The sequence below is a fragment of the Rutidosis leptorrhynchoides genome, chromosome 2 (assembly GCF_046630445.1).
Source record: "Rutidosis leptorrhynchoides isolate AG116_Rl617_1_P2 chromosome 2, CSIRO_AGI_Rlap_v1, whole genome shotgun sequence".
Taxonomy (NCBI): domain Eukaryota; kingdom Viridiplantae; phylum Streptophyta; class Magnoliopsida; order Asterales; family Asteraceae; genus Rutidosis; species Rutidosis leptorrhynchoides.
In genome coordinates, this window is record NC_092334.1 from 597,427,046 (window position 1) to 597,452,860 (window position 25,815).

General features: G+C 32.9%; 2 protein-coding genes across 2 annotated transcripts; one reads left to right on the forward strand and one right to left on the reverse strand.

Annotated features, from left to right (window-relative positions):
• Positions 1–4,794: 4,794 nt before the first annotated feature.
• On the forward strand, positions 4,795–11,448 carry LOC139893385 (DNA mismatch repair protein MSH3). The gene is made up of 12 exons (XM_071876542.1): positions 4,795–5,745; positions 5,987–6,181; positions 6,364–6,528; positions 7,559–7,657; positions 7,765–7,971; positions 8,321–8,560; positions 8,655–8,786; positions 8,868–9,128; positions 9,408–9,479; positions 9,553–9,702; positions 10,507–10,989; positions 11,132–11,448. The coding sequence occupies exons 1-12, from the start codon at positions 4,795–4,797 to the stop codon at positions 11,387–11,389; spliced, it is 3,213 nt and encodes a 1,070-aa protein (XP_071732643.1). The 3' UTR covers positions 11,390–11,448.
• An 862-nt stretch (positions 11,449–12,310) lies between these two features.
• Positions 12,311–14,053, reverse strand: LOC139893386 (uncharacterized). The gene is made up of 2 exons (XM_071876543.1): positions 13,773–14,053; positions 12,311–12,568 (listed from the first exon to the last, which is right to left on the reverse strand). Exons 1-2 carry the CDS (start codon positions 13,950–13,952, stop codon positions 12,494–12,496), a joined length of 255 nt encoding a protein of 84 aa, XP_071732644.1. The 5' UTR covers positions 13,953–14,053; the 3' UTR covers positions 12,311–12,493.
• Between the last annotated feature and the right edge of the window lie 11,762 nt (positions 14,054–25,815).

A 25,815-nucleotide genomic window follows, 5' to 3' on the forward strand; every position in this document is an offset into this window, starting at 1 on the left:
ACTTGTTAATCTATTTTGACATATATTTATAATAAATTGTTTATTCAAATATTAATAATTGGCATGAGAAAGAAACAAAATTAAATGTGTATACTTAAAAAGTATTTCTTCATTGATGAATAATATATATTAGTTTAAGTAATATTAATTAATATTTAGTATATTAAAGCAAAAGTGTGTATATAAGTTTAAAAAGTCAATTCATTATATAGTTTCTATACATTTATACATACATTATTATAAATCTTGTGCATATCTACCACATATCACGACCGTATTAAATTTATCGTGTGTCACTCACTTCAATATTTATAATTAAGAAATAAATCTTATACATATTTGTCACATGTCACCACAATATTAAATTTGTACATATTACTTCATTCAATATTTATAACTAAAGAATGTCAAATAGACCTATAAATTATAATATCTCTCAATTATAGGTTAGTCAATTTCAAAATTAATAAATGTATGTTTTTCTTCAATGCGATTCGGGTTTTCTCCAATAAGTGCGTGCGTACGTGGAAAATGAGAGTATTCGATGCCATCTTTGTCTTTAAAAAAAACTTTTACTTATAAATAAGATATTCTCTTGCAAATTTTAATGTACAAATCAGATAAATTTATTATCATATTTACTTAACATAACACCACCTATAAAGTAAAATATGAAAAATATTTATCATCTTTTACAAATATTCAAACTAATCCAGTAACTTTTTTTTCTTTTTAATGAAAAAGCTACGATCACACACACACACACACACACACACACACACACACACATATATATATATATATATATATATATATATATATATACACACACACACTAAAATCCATGAAAATGGGAGTTTTTATTTGATGTTTTGTGTTGTGTGAACAGTACATAGTTTTGTTTATTGTTGACGTCAACATGACGTCATGCACATGTTTTTTTTCCTGACTTGAGCATAAAGTCATGCATAAATTTAATATTTTTCATCTTTTTTTTTAAGATTTTCTTATTATACCTTTTTTTAACTAACATAAGCACGACGGTTTTTCTATTACAACTCTCTCGTCGATTCTTCTTTTTTTTTTATAAAGTAATTTGGTAATTTTTCTTTCTTGGTCCCATTGAAGTCATGTGTAATACGTTTTTAAAATATATTTTTTAAATTTTTTCTCATTCATCGTAAATGATTCCTACAAAACTCGCGACTTTTGTTTTCAAATTTTTGTAGGGAATACATTTTTATATTAGCAAAAAAATTCTTAACTAACAGGATATTTAATTATAAACAACTAAGACCGTGTTTATTTTATATAACAAAACTATTTATCTATAGTTTATATCGAAATCCTAAAATGATGATGTCATTATTAGACTATTTCCTTTGTTAAGAAAAAATCAAAATTAAAAAGAAAAAAATCTAAGCCATCTTGATGATGTTATTAACATTAATTAAATATTTTATTATTTATTTAGGGTTTTTATCATATATACCCTTCTTAACTTTAATAATAACATATTTACCCACTTAAATATAATTATATCATATTAGCCCATTTTAAACATATAAACTCATCATATTTACTCATTTATTCAATCTTAATGTGATACGTCTTTATGCCCTAATTTTTTTAGCTGCAATTATTCATGCTTGCTTTTTTTTCTTCTCCGAGTTATGTACTATGATATTAACTACCATAATCGATACATGTTAATCATCTACTTCTCCTCAACGGTATAAAGCTATTATAAGGTGAGAATACATAATGTGATCACTATTATTTATCTTTATATATCTTTAGCTGACTGAATTTTTTTATTGTTGTTAATTTCTTTTAATTGATAGGCTACGGATACTATAAATCACGTTTCGTCAAAAAATTGATATGTATATCTAACTAATTACAATTGTTTACTTCTTTTGCTTACATCACCAGTAGCACCTCAGTTATTGTTTTGACCAACAATATGATGAGATAACAATACTGATTTACATACATATACAACGATATTACTACAATAATGAAAATGATAATGATCCACCTTTCTATTTTTTGTTGTCACATTTCAAGTATCTACTTGATATTTCAATCAATCAGAAGAGGTTATTCTGGAGAGAGAGAAGATTTCTGATCGGTGGAGAATGAAGTAAGTGGAATTTCCTAAAACTTTGTGCAAAAAATAATCGGATACTTGTAGTCGGACGGAGGGAGTATTATTACATTATTATTATTATTATTCAAATATAGGTTTTCTTTACGGGATTAATTACGTTACATATGTATGCGAAATACATGTCTCAATAAAATGTTGTAATGTAAATTTTATGATAAGAAAAATAATAATTGTGATCAAAATTGAAAGTAAGTGGTGGGAGAATAAATGTAGTTCATTTATTCTGACTAAGTTAAGTATATCAATATGTTTGTAAAAACAATGACAAGTTTCTTAGCCGGAATATGTGGTTCCACGGGTCATTAAACTATATGACTTTAGCATTTACGTTCACTTAATACATAAAACACATCGTTAAACTGTTTTATTTAACCAAACCCGTGATTCCACGGGTCATTTCACTAGTTGTTCCTAACAATTTTTTGCAAAAACACGCGACACCTCTCCTATCAATAACATTCAAGGCAATAGTCATTAATTATACTTCAAGGCGCATGAATAATAGACATGCGTTTGTAACTAAACCAGAACACATAGCTCTAAACAGTTTGTACACAATAAACTCCGACAAAACATCAATTTAGATAGAGTTTAATCGTAAGATTATTGACATATCAATATCAAAGCAATTCAGCACTCAAAGAATAGTAGGTTTGAGTCCATAATGGACAATTGTATATATATGAGAAATATTTGTGTGGGGTTTGTGAGATTTTCCCATAAAAAACTAGATCGCCCATATTTCAATAATAAGCCGAAGTCTAAGTTTGCTTTTGGATTAGACTTCTATTCTTCGAATCCAAACAACGTGATTTCTTCTTGTTTGAAAATTAGATATGGATATAAATCTTAACACGTGCAAGAATATCGTTAAGAGTAAATGTGCCCCTTCGTGATGATTCACTGTTTTACTAGTCATTGCTATTTGCTACTTGTAACTAGAAAAAAGGCCTGCCACTTCGTTGGCCATAACACCGGGAAAAAAGGAAAACAAATATATATATATATATATATATATATATATATATATATATATATATATATATATATATATATATATATATATATATATATATATATATATATATATTTATATATATATATACGGTTCATCGGCTCGCTGGTTCGGCTCGGTTTACTGTTCATCAGCTCAGTGGCTCGGCTTACTATTCATTGGGGGAGCCTGATATACTTATTGAAAATGTGTATATGATATCAACTTGATATTAATTATTAAATACAGTTTTTAATAGTAAATTGCTATTTTTATGCAGAAAATATTTTAATTTAAATACAATAAGGACACTCAAATAATTAAATATAAAAATGTGAGACAATTTCAAATAAATATATTATTGATTAATTATTATACCATATAATTTTAAAATAGTCAACTCAATTATTTGAATGTGGTTCTTGAGGGTCAAGGTTTCATCAAAAAAAGAAAAAGAAAAAAAAGAAAATAAAAATAAACAAGATCAGGGTTGTGGATTCGATTGAGTAGCAACTCACTCATATGAGATGGTTTCGAATGCTACATGTGAATTGGATGCTTCATCTGCTTGTGTTGTGGGTAAGGGTACGGATCGCAAATATTGTGCGTGTTCGAATGTTGGTTGTAATGGTTTTCGTAGGGAGAGACACATTCATAACAAGAAAAACCGGGTCCCTGTTATAAAGGCTTGTTTGAAAAAATGAGGTGCTAATAGATCTACCAAAGGAAAAGCAAAGAAGGTTATGGGTGTTTCGTTTGGTTTGCAGGATAATGATGATGCAATAGACTTTGGTGAAGCGGCAGAAATTTGTTTTGGGAGACCTCCGTTGATGACGAAATTGGAGGATAGGGTAGATTAGTTTTTTCGAAGGGCTAACAGGGGTGTGGTTGATTCCTCCTTCTTTTGGCACCTTTGTCGGTGACGATTCGTCAAACGTGTTGACGTATTCCTTCAACCCGGTCACCGTCAAGGCGCCAATAAGGTTCAGGTTCTACTTTGGGTACCAAATCCTGTAAGGGTAACTCGGTGGTTGATTAATCCAGTTTTGGTTGGTGTGTGGTTTGTTTGCTTCGTTGAGGTCGTCTTGTTTTTGTTTTGTTGTGTTTCATATGCTTCGTTTTATTGGTTTGTTTTAAGTAGTTAGCGTTTCAACTCATGTTTTGTTTGAAAAATTCGCTTGTGGGATGTTTAAGTTTGGTTTCGTTGTCTTGAGCCTAATCGTTTATTGCTTATATCTTTGTTTAGTTTTTTTTTTGGCCCATTATATAGTATTTGTTTTTCGTAAGGAATAAAAAAAAGAGCAAATCACGCAAGCTTGCCTGAGTGTCATCTGAGTTGCCCACACCACCCGGGTTCAATTTCTGGTTATGCCAAATTGTTCAAAAATATGCGCAATTTACCTAGTACCATGTCTCGCGCTCGGGGAGCTTGATTAACCGAACTTTAATCTTATATGGGGAGTCAATATCCTTGTTTGTAGGATGGTTTTGTTGTTATAAAAAAAAACATGATAAAAAAATTCAGGAAAACTAAAAGCGCGCCAATAGACACACATAACCGCGTTTACATAAAACCTTCTAAACCCCACCACCGCCATAACCATCGCATCGCCACCGTGACACCGTCATGGGAAAGCAAAAGCAACAAACCATTTCTCGTTTCTTCGCTCCCAAACCCAAACCCTCATCTTCACCCCCGCCGCCGGCGTCACCGCCACCGCCGTCGCAATCTCCGTCTCCTAAAATCACCGCCACCGTCAATTTTTCCCCTCTGAAACGCCGCCGTACCTCCGAAATTATATCTCCGACCAAAAAAATCCCCAAACTACCCTCCAATTCCGATTTCCCAGAACCATCTAAAAACCCTACCATTCACCAAAAATTTGTAAGCAAACTTTTAGAACCTTCTAATGATCAAGATTTACAAAATGATTCCAATTTAGGTAATAAAGTTACATTAAACCCCAAAATTAAATACACCCCATTAGAGATTCAGGTAATTGAACTTAAATCTAAGTATAAAGATGTGCTTTTGATGATTGAAGTTGGTTACAAATTTAGATTTTTCGATGAAGATGCTGAGAATGCTGCTAGGGTTTTAGGTATATATGCACACATGGATCATAATTTTTTGACTGCTAGTATACCCACTTTTAGACTAAACGTACATGTCAGGAGGTTGGTTAGTGCAGGGTATAAAGTTGGTGTTGTTAAACAGACTGAAACTGCAACTATTAAAGCGCACGGGTCGAATAAGTTGGGTCCATTTTGTCGTGGGTTATCGGCATTGTATACGAAAGCGACATTAGAAGCTTCTGAGGATGTTGGTGGGGATGATGAAGGGTGTGGGTCATGTAATAATTATTTGGTTTGTGTTGTTGATAATGAGATAAAAAGGGGTGGTGAAGGTAAGATTGATGTTAAAATTGGTATGGTGGCTGTTGAGATTTCGACCGGAGATGTTATTTATGGTGAGTTTGATGATAATTTGTTGAGAACTGGGCTCGAGGCTAAGATATTGAGCTTGAATCCTGCTGAATTGCTCCTTGGTGATCCGTTAAGTAAGCTAACAGAAAAGGTAGTCTTTTACTCAATGAAACTTAAATCGTGTGCAATAGTGTTATATAGCTAAGTACATGTTAACATTGAATTCCTATGCTATGCTATACAGTATTGAAATAACATTCCTTTTGATAAGTTTAAAATCTCGGTTTTAAACTTTTAATAAACTGAATATTTTCTTTAGTTAGTTACTATATATACTGGTTTGCTCTTGACTTCTTGAGTAATAATATAAGAATTATTTACTCGATGTGTAGTTTTTATTAGGATATGCCGGGCCCGCTTCAAATGTGAGGGTCGAACATGCCTCACGAGATCGTTTTAAAGACGGAGGTGCACTTGCGGAAGTACTGTCTGCGTTTGATCAGTCGGGAGATAACGTTTCAAACGACACCTCTCAAGTCGAAAATTTGGAGTTGAAGGGAAAAACAAAATGTCAATCAGCAATTGAGGTGCGATTCTACTTATCTTTAGCGAATAGAATGAAACAGAAGAGTACAGCTTATGCATGCTTGCTCAATAGGTGGATATATATATGTTTCTTTGCATTTATTTTGGTAATACTGCTGTTGGACATTTTGTCTAATATGACTTTTTTTTTCTCTTTCTTGTGGGTATCTTTATCATTATTTAGGCAATAATGGGCATGCCCGACTTGGCTGTCCAGGCGTTAGCATTAACCATCGATCATCTAAAGCAATTTGGTTTCGAAAGGATTCTGTGCCTAGGAGCTTCGTTTCAGTCATTTTCTAACAATGTGGAGATGACCCTTTCAGCCAATGCTATGCAACAACTAGAGGTAAACTATACTATTAGCATATGAGCAATATCTTAGGGGCTCTGGGGGTGTTAGGATTTTCATTTTGGAAATTGATTATACGTTTTACATAATTAGAATTAGATTATTAGCTATAGCAAAACGTGTTATAAACTAATGGTGTTTGGATTTGATTACGCTGTTTGATAACGCAATAATCAAATAATCAGTTTTTAGGTGTTTGGTAAATCAAATTATCTGATGAATTAACCAGTAATTAGGGGAAATCATATTTGAAAAGAGAAAAAATGATTATCTCGTTTTGCTGCAGTAAAGGGGCCAAACACTATTACCTAACTGTTTACAATCTGGAAACGCAATAATTAAATAATTATGTTCTAAACGCAAAACCAAACATCCCCTTAATGAGTTGTATTACTAGATATTAATGACGTAGTGGAATTTAGTTTTGACTGTAAATCCTTATCATTACCATTGGGAACTGAAATATATATTTTTTTCGCATTCGTCGTACTGTATCCAAAATTCAACATATGTTCTTGTAGACGTCGATTTGATGGATCTTAGGTCGCTTATGATCGTAACTGGAGGTGGAATTCACCAGAAACGAGTTAAACCACGAATTGGGTCGAACCTAGGGTTAATTCTAGATTAGATCGATGCCTAGACGTATGAATTCGGTGGTTTAGGGTATTGGTATCGTAGAAGACGAAAGCAAAACGTATTAGGGTTGTAGGGATGTGTAACCTTACAAAAGAGGCTTTAACCCGTATATATACTGCATCACAGACACACTCGGTCGAGTGTGTCACAGTCGGTTGACTGTGTCACACAGTCGGTCGTGTGTGTGGACACACACGGTCGACTGTGTATGCAGTTTAACATATTGATTTGTTCAAATAAATAAGCTCATAACACATATAAAATCAGTAGTCAACAATTGTTATTACATGACTAATTAAACGATAAACCATCTACGCTGGGGATTACATGCACCAACAGTTCTAGTGCAATACTGTATTATTTAGTAATTCATTTGAACTTATATAAGGTTTTGAAGAACAATACCAGTGGATCCGAGTCTGGTACGTTGCTTGAATGTATGAATCACACTCTAACCAGTTGTGGCTCAAGGCTTCTCAGGCACTGGGTATAATTTTGTTCTTTCTTCATTTTCATCACAATATTAATGTTTATGTTTGTGTGTGTCTTTTCATAAGTTATTGATTACTGATTAGGATTTACCATATGAATTAGGTGAGTCATCCTCTACGTGACAGAAACATGATAACTGCTCGTCTTGATGCCATTTCTGAGATTCTCGAATCAATGGGTTCTACAAATGTTACTTGTAGCCCCAAACTTCATCGATTGCTTACTTCAGTTTTGACAAATTTAGGAAGATTACCTGATATCCAACGTGGAATTACAAGAATTTTCCATCGTACTGCCACTGCATCTGAGGTGACGAATTTTGTCGTTTGTTAGACGTGAAAGTTGGGTAACTATTTAGGGTCCAAATGGGTAATTTTAGTATTCGTGAACATTGAAAACCCATTATGAGCAATATCTTTTAAGCTTACCTACGAGAGTCACAATTTCCCCTGTACTAATCAACATGGAATTTTTATTGTTCAAAAGGGTAAAATTTCTTTCTGAAAATTTTCCCTTTTTCCTCTGCCGCTGACATCATCCCTTTTTTTTTTACCCCAGCTAAGCGGGGCCTGTATTTAACTACTTGGGATACAATAGCCATAACTGTCCTGCTTTACGATCTGGAAAATTTTGCATCTAATTTAGTGTTTAATGACAGTTCATAATAGTAATTGAGGCCATCTTAGTGTCTGCAAAACAGCTTCAGCAGCTTCATGTGGAAGAAGATGATAATGGTGGGACCATTCGATCTTCGTTGCTGAGAAGGTTGACTTTGACTGCATCGTCATCAAGCATAATTTCTACTTCAACGAGACTACTGTCTGCATTGAAAAAAGAAGCTGCTGAGCAGCGTGATCTTTCCAACCTGTTTATTGTTTCTGAAGGCCAGTTTGAAGAGGTTCTGTCACATTTTTTTTATTAAAATAACGTCGTACATGAACTTGGTCATACCTTTAATTTATATATATAATTTGTTATTTTATGATAAGCAGATTGCTACGGCAAGGACTAAAGTGAAGCAGGCTACAGAGAAGTTAGATTTATTAATTGGTTTATATCGCAAACAATTGAAAAATCATAATTTGGAGTTCATGAGTGTGTCAGGGTCGACACATTTGATAGAGGTAATAATCTTGATAAATGATACTCATTTACGTTTATCCGTCTCTTAGTAGTTATAATATATTAATATTTTATTACTGTAGTTGGCGCTAGATGTAAAGGTGCCTTCGAATTGGGTGAAAGTTAACAGTACTAAAAAGACGGTACGCTATCATGCACCGGAAGTGTTGACGGCGTTAGACCATCTATCTTTGGCAAACGAGGAACTCGTTCTTGTTTGTCGATCAGCTTGGCACAACTTTTTAAATGAATTTGGCAGATATTATTCTGAGTTTCAAGGTGTTGTTCAAGCACTAGCAGCCTTTGATTGCTTACACTCTCTCGCTATTCTTGCAAGAAACAAGGTTTTATGTCTTTGATGATCTTGTAAACTTGTTCTGGATGTGGCAATTTTAACCCATTTACTTTTAAATTTGTTATTTTATGATTTCTTTTATCTAAAGTTTAAATTTACATAAGTTTACAATGGAATGGGTCAAGATTCAGTATTTGAATCCAACCTGACCCGTTTCAGTCTGAACAAGTACTCGTTTGACCCATTACCCAACTGGGCCAATTTCCTATCTCAAGTGATGCTACAAGTTCCTAAATTTGTGCTAACTCCTTCCCTCTTGTTCTGTTAGGGCTATAGCCGACCAGTTTTTGTTGATGATCGTGAACATGTTCAGATTTGTATATCATCAGGGCGTCATCCGGTATGTAACATTATTTCTTTTAAGATATTGATGACTATTTTTGCATAATGCTTACGTGGTCAAGTATGAGCAGGTGATGGAGAATATGTTGCAAGATAGTTTTGTTCCAAACGATACGAATTTGCATGCCAAAGGAGAGTATTGTCAGATTATTACAGGACCAAATATGGGTGGCAAAAGTTGTTATATACGACAAGTGGCTCTCATTGCTATCATGGCACAGGTAATTTGTCAATATATACCTGTATTTATTAGTTAAGTTGCTCTTTAAAACATATACTTCATCAGTTCTTAATTTAAAAAATTCAGGTTATGCTTTCGATTATATTATTATTCATCAAACTGATAACTAGTTTCATGAAACTTACCTTCTTTTATTTTATTTTATATTTTTTTTAGATTTTGTTACAAATTAAACATGTCATTATCACTACTTAAAAACAAACTTAGACATGTTGAAACATGGACTTCGATCCACAGTCCATCGTACTACACTTGAGTATTGTTTGCTCATTATCAGTGTCGTAAAAATATCCGGTTAATGCCCATTACTCCCCGGTTACTAGGAACCGGCCGATTCGAGTTTCCAAAATCCGAGTAATTAATTGGTCGACGTAGGTCAATGGGCCAAAATCGAATTTAGTTGGTCTAAGTCGGATTATGTCGGTCAAAATGAGTCAAAGTCAATATTGATCAACATTTTATTATAATTAAATATTTTGAGTTTTTGAGCAAATAAATATTATGTTTATGTTTCTAGACGGTTATATTAACGTTTATGTTTATGTTTATGAATTTCTTATATATTACCCATATAAAGTTGAATCTTATTACTTAAATGTATAAAAAGTCCAATTCGATTTGCCGATTACTCCCTCAAAGTCTCGACCGAGTATTTCCCGAGTAGCGATTTTTGTAACCTTTCTCATTATCAAATGTTCAATGATGACTTAAAAAATGCACACCCGACCACTACTATAGATTTCAAAACGTAAAGTAAAAAGGAAACTAAATCGATGTTTTTTAGATTGGTTCTTTTGTACCAGCATCATCAGCAAAACTGTACGTGTTAGATAACATCTACACTAGAATGGGAGCTTACGACAGCATCCAAAACGGAAGAAGCACGTTTTTAGAGGAATTGGGTGAGGCTTCACATATACTCGATACTTGCACGGGCCACTCTTTAGTTATTCTCGATGAGCTCGGGAGGGGCACAAGTACACATGACGGAGTCGCAATTGCGTATGCTACGTTACGCTACTTGTTAGAGCAGAAACGATGTATGGTGTTATTTGTCACACATTACCCAGAGATAGTCAACATGACCAAAAGTTTGACTGGCTGTGTGGGGTCGTATCATGTTTCTTATCTGACATCACAAAACGATGAACGTAGAATGAACTCGAATGGTGAGAATTGTGATTATGATGACGTTGTTTACCTTTACAAGCTTGTTCCTGGCATATCAGAAAGAAGCTTTGGATTTAAAGTCGCACAGCTTGCACAGGTTAGTTTACTTCGACACAATTTTTGTTCATTTTTTTATTATATTATAATATAAATATAAATTAAACTCCACCTTTTAGTGCTATTTTAGAAGCTGAATTTATGTGGTGTTTGATAAAATTGGAATGTGTGGTATGTTACAGCTGCCTTTGTCATGTATAAATCGAGCCAGTGCGATGGCAATGAAGTTGGAAGAAGCGGTGAACAAGAGACGTAAAAATAAGTTGGCACAAAAGATTTTACAAAAAAATGATGAAACTTTAGATGCAAAGGCCTTCAAAGAATTTAAAGAAATGTTTTCGAATTTGAATTTGGCTTTGTCAGATGGTGCTGATCCTGCAGAAAGCTACCAGTGTTTAATGCACGCTAGAAGCCTTGCGCTGCAGTTAAAAAATAGGTAAATCGATTACTTTTTTAATACATTCCGATCTTGTGTTTTCTAGATTAACAAGTTGTGATTATAAGAGAGAACGTGTGATGTCACGGTAGAAGTCAAATCAGGAAAAATGACATGTGTGTTTATATCATTTATCCAGTCATGATTTCAATATTGTCATTTGTTTCAGCTATACGTTCGAAAATGGTCAGAATCAGATGCCGAACAGTGATGGTTTGTAGATGAGAATCTATTTGCTTGATGACAAACTACGTGCCTTTGTACTGTCAGAATATGCAGCGTTTTTTTTTTTTTTTTTTTTTTTTACGGAGTAATGTAAAGGATCCAGGGTCCTCATGTAAAGTAAGTTTCTATAAAAATTGTCTAACACGGACACGAATCATATGATAACTATTGTAAGAGGAGGTGGCCCCTGTGTTTCACACTGTTTGGTATCCTGTAACATCATTGATAATTTTTCTACGTTTGATCTTGTAGGAGTTCACGCTCTTTCTTTTGTTGGGTCAAGAAATCTAATGTATGCAATCGTAAGTCTCTTTGACCAAACTAATAGTAAACGAATAAAGTTTTTCATATTTAAATGGAAGAGTAATTTCACTCAGATGTACGCCGCTCAATTGATATGACCGTTTCCGACCCTAAGTCACGTTGACCCAACACTAAGAAATGCAATTCTGACACGGTAAAATATAACCAGCTGTGACATATATTTAAGCTGAGCTTTTGCAAATACAAGTGTTGGAAGTTTGCTAGGTCATTAAATTAAATTTGACCAAACAGGTGTCAGCTTTGGGACCTCAAAAGGGTGACTACTGTGTATTTGCTTAATTTAACAAGAGTAAATTGCACAAACTGGAAATAACTTTAACAAATTCAACAAAACAAAATGTTTCACCCATGTTAAGATTTATGGCGAAAATCAAAATAAAAAGAGGGTAACGTGCGAGCGTTTCTTATTGAAATGAACGTTATCCCACCAACAATAGTAGCATACTTATATGTAACAACACAAGGAAAAAGCAGCATGAAACCGACAATGTTCATAAAAAGGCAAGCACATTTCGCCTAACAAAGTCTTGTAATGTTATGATGAAAAAGGTACAACAATTCAATACTCTTTTTTCCCGAAATTCTTGCACCATATTTGTGATGGAACTGGGTGAACGGGCATATGTGGGCGTTGCTGCAATAAGGATATACATACAGATTTAGAGAGTGAAAAAAAGGAAATTAGATGAACGTATAATGCAACTTCTAGAGGTCAACAGAAATTTGCTAGGATGATTAAGCTAAAACAACAATCATGTTTTATTAACACGGAAAAGTAAAGGCACATATTTGGTTAAAGATTATAAAAAACGGAAAGCTAGTGGCCATTTAGCAATGCAATGTCCAGGTAAGAAACTAAATTACTGTAAGGAACAAGTCAACTTATTATGGTGTTTAAGTACGTATAAATGATGGTAAAACTACAAAATCTGCGATCTTTCTTTGTAGAAAAATATATTATAAAAAGTTTAAAGAGATCTACCCTCTACACCTGAAGCACCAAGCAAATGTTTTTAAAAACTTGGATTTGGATTGAAAGTACAAAAGGTCAACCAACCTTACGGTGAAAGAAATGAATATATATTATTAAGTGTGGTTTAACATTCAATTAATCATTGTTCCACTTTCTTCACACAAGCATACTATGCTTACAAAGTCTTAGGGGTGTCCCAACGGTTGCTCCATTCACTTGCCATTGCATTGTGATGGTGATGACACCGTTGGCACCATCGCGTGCTACTCCTGCCTTTCCAATCTCGTGATGCAATTCGTGCTTCTCAAGCATAGTGCATCACAGATGTCTTGTTTTGATTAATTGTGCATTTAACTTTAATACTTGTACTATGGTTTAATTAATTAATTTAGTGGTTGAAGAAGTGTGTGGGAGTGGTCTTATGATGTTCTAAAAAAGTCTATAAATAAGTAACATGTATAAATTACCCATACACAAATCAAACCCTTAGAAGTGAAAATTAGCCTAAATGAAACAGCTCAGATAATAAAGATCGATTCAGTTATAGATTAATCTACATTTATATATACATTGAATTCAACATCAAAATCAAAAAATCATATTCATCGAGGATAAGATCTTACTTCACAGCCAATTCTTAACTCATTCTTCATATCTTTATTATTCTAAAACCCTAAAGAAACAAACACTACACTAGATAAAAACAGTGTTAATTAAAACACTAAATATATCTATTTAAATCATATACTAAGCCCTAATCTGGATCTCGCACATTGTAAGTACCAAATACTCATCAAAATTAGGGCAAAACATTTAACAGTAGCGAAATAGACGATCCTGAAATATAATAAGAAAATAAACAGACCTCAAGCTTGGCTGATATCATGGCGATTGGGATACAAACGATAAAAATACCAGCCATGGCGATAGCAGTGTTGCGTTTCCAGTGCAAAGGACGACAGTTGGGACCACCGCTCATAGTCCAAACCTTGCTCCTGAAATCACCTCCATGGCCGTCGCCGTGATGTTCACCTCCTCCGCCCATTTTTCCGGTCAACTATTAGTTACAATCGATTTTTTGAAGAGCAAGTGAAAATTTTGTTTCCAGCTGGTGCCCTAGTATTTGGTAACAAACTAGTGGGGCGACGTAGAGTTTGCGCCCGTCTTTCACCTTTGATTAACATTAATTACGTATTTAAATATTTAAAAAGTAACTATTTATTATTTTTTTGTTTTATTTTTTTTTGTCGACGAAGGATCCAAAATGGTTATGTGATTGATTTGTAATAAGTGTGAAAGTAATTATTCATCATTTTTTATTTTAGTTTTCGTCTTGTTGAGAGAAAAGACTCAAATGCTCAATCAATAAAGTGAGACATACGATCGGTACAAACTATTTAATAAAATAGGAAAAACTACTATATATATATATATATATATATATATATATATATATATATATATATATATATATATATATATATATATATATATATATATATATAGGGGTAGGATCAAGAGGGAAGTAACCAGTCGGGGGGAAGCGGGGGGAAGCAAAATTTTTTTTTTTTTCGTTTTTTGAAAAAACTTTGTTCACGAACGTGACAGTACCTACCGTTAAAGAAATTTCGTCCCGAAATTTGAGTGAGGTTGTCATGGATAACAATAAAAATGTTTTCATGACGAATATGAGTTGATAAATAGAGTTTTATCATTAGCGAGTAATATGGATAAAACAGTTCAGTTACTCGAAGCGTACGAGTGGGGCTATCACAAAAGAATGAAACGAGGTAAAAATATTCGTCTCGACTTTGACGTAGTCACGGTTAATTTCCGGAATTTAAAGAATATAAGGAAATCTTCTAATCAGAAAGAAAATGTAATCGCACGATTTATTAGCAAACTGTCGGAATTACGGAAGAACAGAAACATCAAGAAAAATATTTCCGTGGTATATTTAGAGGTTAAGTAGAATGAAAGAGTTATGTAACATGACACATGATGATGGTATAATCTACTGTGAACCATCATCACATTTCATTAGAAACTCAGCATGACTCACTGTAATATAATCACGTTGGCCAAGCGCATTATATTATACTAACTCATGCTTCAGTTTCCAACGCTTCTCCACAATTCATTCATAATTTATACTTAGACTTTACAGAAGTTTCCAACATAATGGAATACAGAAATACAAAGAGATAGATAATTTCGGACAAGAATATTTATGAAAATATCCTCAGAAATATCGAAGATATTTATGATGATATTTTGGAATTTCTAAGTTCGAAGGTTGATAAAGAAAAATTTTCCGCAAGATTTTAACATGACTTTGGAGCAAGATATTCCTTAAAGATTTAATCGGATCCAGAATTACCTGGATTCTTTGAATATAGGGTTTGGTCCTTGTCTTTGTCCTTGGTCTCCTTCATAGTTAGCTCAATCCATTTTTCAATATCAAATTTTCTATCGAGCGTTCCCAACACTTCATTCTTTATCATCAAACTCTTGGCCATTAAGACCATCTATAGCTTTCGCTGCTTCGTCAGCATTTTCAAAGTTAACGGATCTGGATCATCGGTTATCAAACCGAGGTGGTTTCAGGAGAATTGTGTTTTTAGATGATTAAACGCTGATGGTAATATGGTGGAATATGAAAGGTTTCCCTGTAACAATAAAAGAGCACGTATATATATCAAAGTTATAATAGGTTGTTTCGAACGAAAAGTCGAAATTGTCTTGCTGAAGCTGTGACAAAATTGACTACCTTGAAAAGGGATTGTAAAGTTATTTTGGGTAATAATAATAATACTAAAGGATCTAGCACAGATTCATGTTAAAAGTTTACTCAGGTTCCGAGTGTTTTCAGGTGCATAACTATATGCATTAATCTTTTCCTCCGTAGATGAAGTGCAGTTGGTTCATCCTCTCGATTGAGGTGTTTTCAAGAATCATGAAAGATTTGAACATGAATTGGAATCGTCAAGATTCAAATGAGGTTTAAGAAGAAATCAAGTGGCAAACTTGAAGAATTGTTTGGTTTCATATGTTATAATCAATAATTTAATTCATTTTAATTGTCCAATAATGGCAGTCCTTAGTTGATAGTCCAGTAATCGTTTTATATATATATATATATATATATATATATATATATATATATATATATATATATATATATATATATATATATATATATATATATATATATATATATATATATATATATATATATATAATCTTAGAATTACCCAACGACGTATTGTATACGTATTGTCTTTGCATCAACCCAGAGACGTATTGTAGACGTATTGTCTTAGAATTAACTAAGACGTATTGTGTACGTATTGTCTTAGGATTTATCAAAACGTATTGTATACTTATTGTGTTAGGATGTACCAAATATTCGAATTAATAAATACGTATCATGACCCGTGTACAACTTATTATCTCAGAATTAATCCGACGTATTGTGTACATGTGTCCCGATTTATCCGACGATATGTAAAGTACGTAAAATAAATAACAGTATTTAAATGACGATAAATAAATTGCGATAAATATAATGTAATAAGTTAGCTAGGAACAGTTAGCGTGGATTCTTAACAAGATTTCAATTAGTTAATTCGTTTGTTTCTAACAATTTTATTTTGTCCAATGTTTTCTTCACTATGCCACTTGTTAGATTCTGATAGGTCAAAATCCAAATATGAAATTGAATGAAATTGGTTATTCTGTGGTGAACAGATACGCATATCGGTGATTGCAGGTAGGAGAGTAAATGACTGTTGAATCAGATTCGAAGAATGTACAATGTAACTTATTAATGTGAAATCTAAATATTCCTCGGGTATTACCTACCCGTTAAAAATATTTTCACCATTAACAGTTTGTACAAAAGAATTTTTAATTACAATCTTTATGAAAACATATATACATATATATTTTTTCCAGATGTAATTATAGATTTAATGAGTCAATAAGATATTAAACTCATTTGATTTATCGTTAGTACTAGATTACATAATCTCTAAAACTTTAGAAATTACATAATCGCCATGCCGAGTGAAGATAATCAATGTAGAACGATATGTAGAACGAAGATAAAGTAGATAGAACGATACGTAGAACGATACGTAGAACGATGATTATGCTAGAGGTACAGAATGAGATGGTGAGGCTTGTGTTGTTGGTGGTACAGCTGTTGATACCGGTGGTACTGTTGGTGCTGGTGATGCTGCTGAAGCTGGTAAGTTTTGCACCATATTCTCCAAAGCTACTACTCGAGCACGAAGTTCGTTGACTTCTTCTACTAACCCTGGCTGGTTATCAGTGTGAGGTGGAGGTTGGATATCTTCTCTAGTTCCGTTAATGGTAGCCTCAAGACGAAAAATTCTCGCAAAGAGGGTATAAACAGTGTTGCGAATAGGTTCGCCGGTGAGCGGGTCGAGTACTCCGACATTAGGCGGTGGATTCGGCTCATGATATGGAGTACCTTCTTCCCTTCTCCATAGGGTGAGTATGTCACGAACCCACCCCCATTTTCTCCAATAATCACGGTAGTTGATCGGGTGGTGCGCTCCAGTCACGCCGTCTTCAGAGCTGGAGGAACTTGGTCTATTCGAAGAGGCCATCTTACGCGATCGCAGAAAGTTATGAAATGATTCTTGATATGAATTGAGGGCTGAATTTTGGATGATATCCTAATTACATAGACTATCTGTATATAGTACATAAGATATCGTAGATTACGGAGGGAATTAAGGAACCGTGTCAGACAAGATTTAATGTGATGGGATATGAATTTGTCTGTACACTGTCTATGCGATAATTGCAATAAGATGTGTCGAGACTGAAAATGATAAGTAGATATTTTTTGACAAATGGTGGTAATCAAAGACTTTTAACATGCAGACCTGGTTCAAGTCTAGACTCATTAATATAACCTAACAACTACTAGGTCGAAGTCCAGACTCATTAATGCATCCTAACAACTACTAGTTAGACACACTAATGCAAGACCTGGTTCGCTACGACCACCGCTCTGATACCAACTGTCAAAACCCGTCCTTATCCACCTGGACGAAGTCTTCAACATCTGGCCCCATCGCGAGGTACTGACCTAAATATGCCATGAATGACTCCAAGTAATGTCTTTAAAATGAGCAAATGCACAGCGAAAGATTTAATTCGTACCTGAGAATAAACATGCTTAAAAGTGTCAACCAAAAGGTTGGTGAGTTCATAGGTTTATCATAACAATCATTTCAATATCTTAATAGACCACAAGATTTCATATACATAAACATTTTAATAATAATATTCTAAGTGGTTGAGCACTTGGTAACCATACTTAACATTTAATCAACGTCGCATATTCCCTTTATTATGAAATCTCACTACACTGTACCAAGTGTAGTCACTAAAATGAAGTACTGTGCAACCGTTGAATACTGGTTGTCCAGCCCGGTTGGGGTTGTCAAGCCCGATAGATCTATCAACAGGATTCGCGTTTACAATACCCATGTAAATAGTAGTTACCAAGCTACAGGAAAATATGCCAGTGGTACAACTCAACGTAGAATATATTTTTAAGTACTTGTGTCTATTTTGTAAACATTTATAAAAGCAGCGCATGTATTCTCAGCCCAAAAATATATATTGCAAAAGCAATTAAAAAGGGAGCAAATGAAACTCACCATACTGTATTTTGTAGTAAAAATACATATGACGCCATTGAATAAGTATAGAGTTGGTCTCGGATTCAAGATCCTATATCATTTATGTATATATATTAACACATATAATTGAAGTCGAATAAATTTATATATTTTTAGTGATTTAATTATTATTTTAATTATGTGTTTCATTAATAACCTAATTAATTACATTTATTCATTTTTATAATAAAAGTTTTACTATGGTTATGTTACATGTAGTAAATATGGTTTTATATAACTAATAGTTATTTGATAAAATAATATTGATAATAATAATAAATAAAAAGTTGTTTCATTTCACAATAATAATAGCAATAGTAGTTATTATGATAATAATAGTGATACTAGTATTAATAATGAAAATTTTGATGAAAATTTTCTAATAATGATAATAATAATAATAATAAAAATGATACTTTTAATACAATTGATAGTTTTTAATAAAAATGATACTAATAATAATATTAATGATATTATTAATAATAATTTTAATAATACTAATACTAATAATAATAATAATAATAATAATAATAATAATAATGATAATAATAATAAATAGATAAATAACTACCTCAAGGAAGTTGTCTTAAAAATAATGCCCAAGTCCGGGTTTGAACCCGCGACCTCCCGCTAACCCGATAACATCCTTAATCATTTCTCCATTTGTGATTTCCTTTCTTTTTCATCAATATCAATTATCATCACTATATCTTAATCTTGATCATCATTATCACGAATCATCAGTCTTACGTATCATCATTCTTATATCATAATCATCTCTATTATCATGATTCAAATTATCATCGTGACTTATTTTCATTGTAAGTATATCATAATCATGACCATAATCATCTTATCATAATCATAATCATAATCATAATCATAATCATAGTCATAATCATAATCATAATCATCCCACCTTTAAATCATCATCATTTCTAATATCATCAAATCATCATGATCATCACTATAATTATCATCATCTCGCCATTCAACTTAATCACAGAATCATTCTTTTGTCATCATCCTTCATCCTTGTTACCATCACCATTCATCATTACTACGATCGTCATTCTTACATCATCAACATTCGTAACATCCTTGTAATCATACTTACGACATCATCATCATGATTAGTCACTCTCATTTTTATCATATATCATACGATATTTTCATCTCATCTCCATCATCATTCATGTTATCATCTAACATCATACATGCTATCATCATTATACGCGTTTAAAAAAAATCAGAAGGTGGTCTTCATTAATACACGTCCATCAAAAGCCCAAAAAATAGCCCATTTAATATATGGTTGGTACAATAGAAGCCCGATCCATTCACTCAATCCATATCGAATTGGCATTTCGTTTTTTTTGGGATTTTAACAAAATCGACAAATGGTGAGGTCTTTGGTGGAATATAAAAGGAACGATTTACAGCCTATCATTATCATTCCTTTATTTTATTTGGTACTAAAATCCTTTTATATATCAAGTGGATGTTTCTTTATAATTGAAAAAGGAGTAGCATCATTATCCTAGTTCATCATAATCTTTATCATATCATTTATCATCATTTTTTTTATTCGCTGCATCAGGAAAGCAGAAGCAGGAACAAATACAGCAAGACTTACAGTAGCAGTAATATAAAACGGGTTATATGATGGGTTGTGATTGAGATGAAACAGAAACTGGTACGCAACAGTAGTGAACGAAAGGGTGGTGTTTTTGGGCTGGGTTTACAGCTGCAACAATAATTGTATGGTGGTGGATTTCGGTGGTTTAAGACAGAAACAACAAAGGTTTTGTTTTGGGTTTAATTAAATCAGCACGCGACAACAATGGAATCCATGATTGTAACAGGTGGTGGTTTCAATCAGATCGTGAAGACAGAATCGTGGTAATAGAAGATAGTAACATAATAATGAGGTTTGGTTTGTGTTTGAGACATGATAGAAAGAACCCGACATAATTGCTTGTAGTAATAGCCGTATCAAACAAGGAACAAGGAGGTAAAGCTAGAGGTTTATTGTAGCAGTAGCTATTGTGAATGTTTTGTTCTTGGGCTGCAAACAGAAACGGGAGACAAAGAATAGCAGTTGAAGGTCGGTGTTTGAAAGTGAAGATGGAGAAACATGAAGAAGAAAATTAGTGGTGTTGGTTTCATTTTTTTTTCTTCAATTTATCATATGTATAGGTATATATATAATATGATTCATTTGTGATTTAAATGAAGCGAAGGAAAACAAAATTTAACACAGTATCAATCAATCTTATACAGTAACCTTGACAATAAACTCATTCACGATGCATGATTCATTAGGGGACAAGAGAAGTTCAATCAAGAAGAAAAAGTAAAATAATAAAAACGGATGGGACTGAAAACCAATTTTGTATCTATCGGTATCCATAAATTTCATTTAATTAATAATATTGATAATATTAATAATAATAATAATAATAAATGATAATAATAATAATAGATATAATAATAATATTAATGATAATGATAATAAGTTGTATCTTAATATTAATAACAATAATTTTAATTATTTTAATGGACATAATAATTTTATTAATATGATATTGAGAAAGATAAAATAAAACAATAATAATGCTAATACTTTCAATATAACAAAATAATATTACCACATAACTATTTATATGAAATAAATTATTATACATTTCTATATATATATTATTATACATTTTACTTATATTACAATATTTATATGTATAAAATTATGTAAAATCAACTGTTTGTGAATCGTCGGAAATAGTCGAAGATCAATTGAATATATATGAGAACAGTTCAAAAAAATTTGAGACTCAAGATAACAGACTTTTCTTATCGTGTCAGAATTATAAAATCGTATCATGAGTTTGGTTCAAAATTAGTCGAAATATTTTGGGTCGTGACAACGAACATTATAGATGAGATGAAAATATGAACATTTAGTAGAGACACTTTGTGATAAATGTTTTTATTTTGGCAGGAAAATGCTCGAAGAAGTAATATATAACAATTATCGTGTTATTCGAGCGTATTTTGAGGTTTTAGCTATTGGGGTTTAGATATTAGGGTTTAGATATTAGGGTTTATAGGGTTTAGATATTAGGGTTTAGAAATTTAGGGTTTAGGGTTTAGATTTAGGGTTTAGATTTAGGATTTAAATTGAGTTTTTAACACGAACGGTTTAGAGTTTAGGGTTTAGTGTTTAGGGTTTAGGGTTTGGTGTTTTGGGTTTATGGAATAATAATAAAGTGAAAAATTATTTGATTGATTTGTAATAATAATAATAATAATAATAATAATAATAATAATAATAATAATAATAATAATAATAATAATAATAATAATAATAATGAGGAGTTATTAGATAGTAAAATATATGTGGTGGATTTATAGTGGATGAGAGGTTTTGTGGTTAAATGATAAAAAGTGAGAAGTTTGTGGTAAGTTTGTTAAAACTATAAAGATAAGGGTGGTAAAAAGTGTGGCTAATTTATAAAAAGGAAAACTTTAGTGGTGTAAGTGTGAAACACATGAAGTTTCATATTCATTTCTTCTATATCTTTTAGATATAGATAATAATTGGGGAAAATTTTAGTACCGAGAATAATCTTTATTTATTTTTTTCTTTTTGGTTTTAAACGTACATTTTCACTCTCTACGAAACGTCATTGACTTATTTCACTCTCAATTTCTAGGTTTTTTTATTTGTGAATTAGTTCTTCCACTTTCATTCCCGATCCTTAATCTTAACGCTAGTTATTCTACTTGTTAAGTAGGTCACATAGGGAAGTGATATTTACAAATCCATATTTGATAAATCCACTCAAAAATACTAAAATACTCTAAAGTACGTCTTGTACTTATTTTATACTTTGAAGTATTTGGAGACTTCGAAATAGTTATTGCTTCAAGGATCAAAAGTTCCAAAAATATCATGTGATGGACAACATTGTGGTTAACGGCTTCAATTTGGTCTATTTACAAGATTCTCTAATAAGATGTAACTGGGTGAATTGGTTGCAATCTCCTTTCTTAGTCTTCTCCTTGGATTAGTAAGTTATATGTAATGACTAGCAAGATTGACTAGATTATTGGGTGATAACCTTATGTGTTTGTATGTACTTACGAAATGACATTTAATTCTTATGTGGAATAGAAATTTACCTAATGTGTGTTGTAGTGTTACAATCTTCATGATTTACCGACTCTCCCTTATATTTATGTACTTTAATTTTGATATCTAAAGTTTGGGTACCGTTTATTTTCATCATTTTTCTTATTCGATTTTTGTATGCTTTGACGTGTGCATATATATAATAGCCACTCAATTATTACTGTGTATAATTTTTGTCGCCTTTTAAATTGATTTTTCATGAGCTGACAATCGAAACATATGTAGTTGTGAATGGGTCAATTTGTTTGGTTATTGTTATTCTTTTATCGCTCAAATATAAAATTTAAACTTTTTAGGTAAAAAGAAAACAAATCGTACATAATGTGTTGCACGCATCCTCCAGAGCTGATTTATTTTCGAGTTATATTGTTGTAGTTACATTTATTTAGTCTTATAATCATCATTTAATTTTTTTTTAATAAATGATAATGACTGACAAAAAAAGTGATTAAAGGTCAACCCAACATGTTTCAATCGATGATTTTTTCTACCAGTTGCCCATCATGGCTTGACGCCCATTATGCTAGTTTGAATATTTGTTTCTCAAATCAGTGTGTGTTAATGTTGCTCGTTAGTTAACTAATGAGGTATGAACCGAGATCATTTTCAGGATGTTCTACGGGCCGAGTGGGCCATACGCGTTGTTTGCATGAAAGGATGCTAGCAGAGCTCTTGCAAAAATGTCATTTGAAGATAAAGTTTTAACCAGTGATATCTCGGGTCTTGGTGCTTTGAGCTTGATGCATTGCAAGATTAGGAATACAAGTTAATGAGCAAGTATGTTAAGGTGGGAACCTTCAAGAAACCTGAAGGTGCATCAAAGGCATCAACTGCAGTTGAACCTGCTCAGTCAATGGCGAATGAACCATCAATGACTACTGCTCATATATCAGAGTCCACATTAGCTAAAGAGAAAAAAGATGTAACAGATACCACGCAAGTCAGTAGAGATGGTTATGAGCTATTGTAACTCCTATAATCAACTGGCTGTATATTCTGATGTCTATGCCATACATCCTCATTCATGGTCTGAAAATCAAAGACTGGACCTGGACCTGGACCATAGTTCTGTAAGTAGACCATGATCTTAGTTGTGTTAACTGAACGTGGCCCGGTTCTTAGAACCATACTCAAAATGGCTGATACTGGCAGCCAGAGGTACATGTTAGCTCTTGTTATAGTAGAAACTAGACAACATGAGGCATTGCTAGTTTGACATCAAGATCAACCTTATTGCTTGTTATGCATCAATCATCACTACTACTTCCGGACGGATCATTAACCTATTGTAAATTGTATGTATTCGCTTACATTTTACTTAGTTTTCTTAACAAAAGATGTTACAAGTTATATAACATCGGGTTTAATAACAGGGCCGTCTCATGCATTTTGAGGGCCCTGTTCAAAATATAAATTGGGCCTCGTAAAAACTAAATGTTTCAATACACATAAAAATTTAATATTACTAAAAGTAATCATAAACAAAAAATTCTCAAATAAACTCCATCAAAGTGTTTTTTTCTCGAATAGTTATCTCATTATATTTAAATTATTCTTTAGATAAAACGGCACTTCTAACATTTTTTAACGCGAAGTCGTTGAAACTCCTTTTAGTCAATACTCACTAATATATCATTATCAGTAGTTATCAACGTCAATCCGTTACAACTCTTATTTAAAATCTTAAATGATCATTGAAGGCGTATGTATGAGTTAAAACTGTAACAGACTGAAACCCGGGCTAGTTGTAAGTGGACTATTTTTGCCCTTAGGGTTTGTGCTTAGTCTTAAGTGCTTTTTATTTTAATTATTTTATTAGTGTTTTAATATAATTGTGTTGTGACCAGTTTGTACAAGGTGACCAGAACAGATTTGTTTATTTCAATTGGACCTCGTTTGGGTTACCTAATCTTGTGCGAAAGATATCAGATAACTGGTAAATACCCGTGTATTGTACAGTGTGGGAATTAATCCCAATTATGTGACTAGTGTGCTGTATTTTCTCCCCATTTCTAGAAAATTCACCAAAAACACCGTACCTTCATCCCTCCCACCTAACCAAACCCTAATTCCCCATTGTTGATCTTGAGCTCGAATTGGTCTTGAAATCACGTTCTTTACACTCTACTGATTCTTTTAAGGTATGAATCATGAGCTTTCATGATCAATTTAGTGTTAAAATAGTGTTTTTAAGTATTTTTGTTCAAAAGCTTGATTTTGGGTCAAAATCCATGGATTTGATGTTGTTATGGTCAAAACTTTATGGGTTTATAGTCTATAACATGTAGTAATTGAGTTGTGGTAAGTTTTGGTGTCGAAAACGAGCTCTAGATCGAGTTTTGGTGAATTTAGCTTGAAGTCCATAGGTTGTGTTCAGAATCTGCAGATGATGAACACAGTCGACCGACTGTCGGTCGATAGTCGACCGACTGGCGAGTGAACCGACCGACTGAGTTTGACTTTCGGCCGATTGTGGATATACCAAATAAGTCGACCGATTGGGAAAGTCAGTAGACCGGTTGTGTCAACAGTCGACCGACTGTCTACGTCAGTCGACCGGTTGAGGAGACAGTCGACCGACTGTGTGTCCAGGGCAGAATGTTTTACCAAAGTGCCTTTTTCTAGCCGTTATGCTGCCCGCTTGTATTTTGGTGTTCAGGATGTAAATTTTGAAAGTGCATAAGTGTTAAGCATGAAAATTTTAGCGGACGCATTTTTTTTTTACTAATTTGCTATAATTTGCTATAATTCGCTGTCAGTGTGTCTAGTCTTGATGGGAACACTATTCTAACTCGGTTTTTGCTGTTCTAAGGAGATAAGGACAAGGAGGAAGCTCAGAAATAATAACTGAGCAGTTGCTGGTAATTGGTGAGTGGATCTATCTACGGATAGAGTTTAAGTAGCATATCATGCTACTGTAGTTGACTCTTTTGCCATGCATAGTGTAGGAATTGCCATGATAGAATAATATCGTTTGCCTGATGTTGTATGTA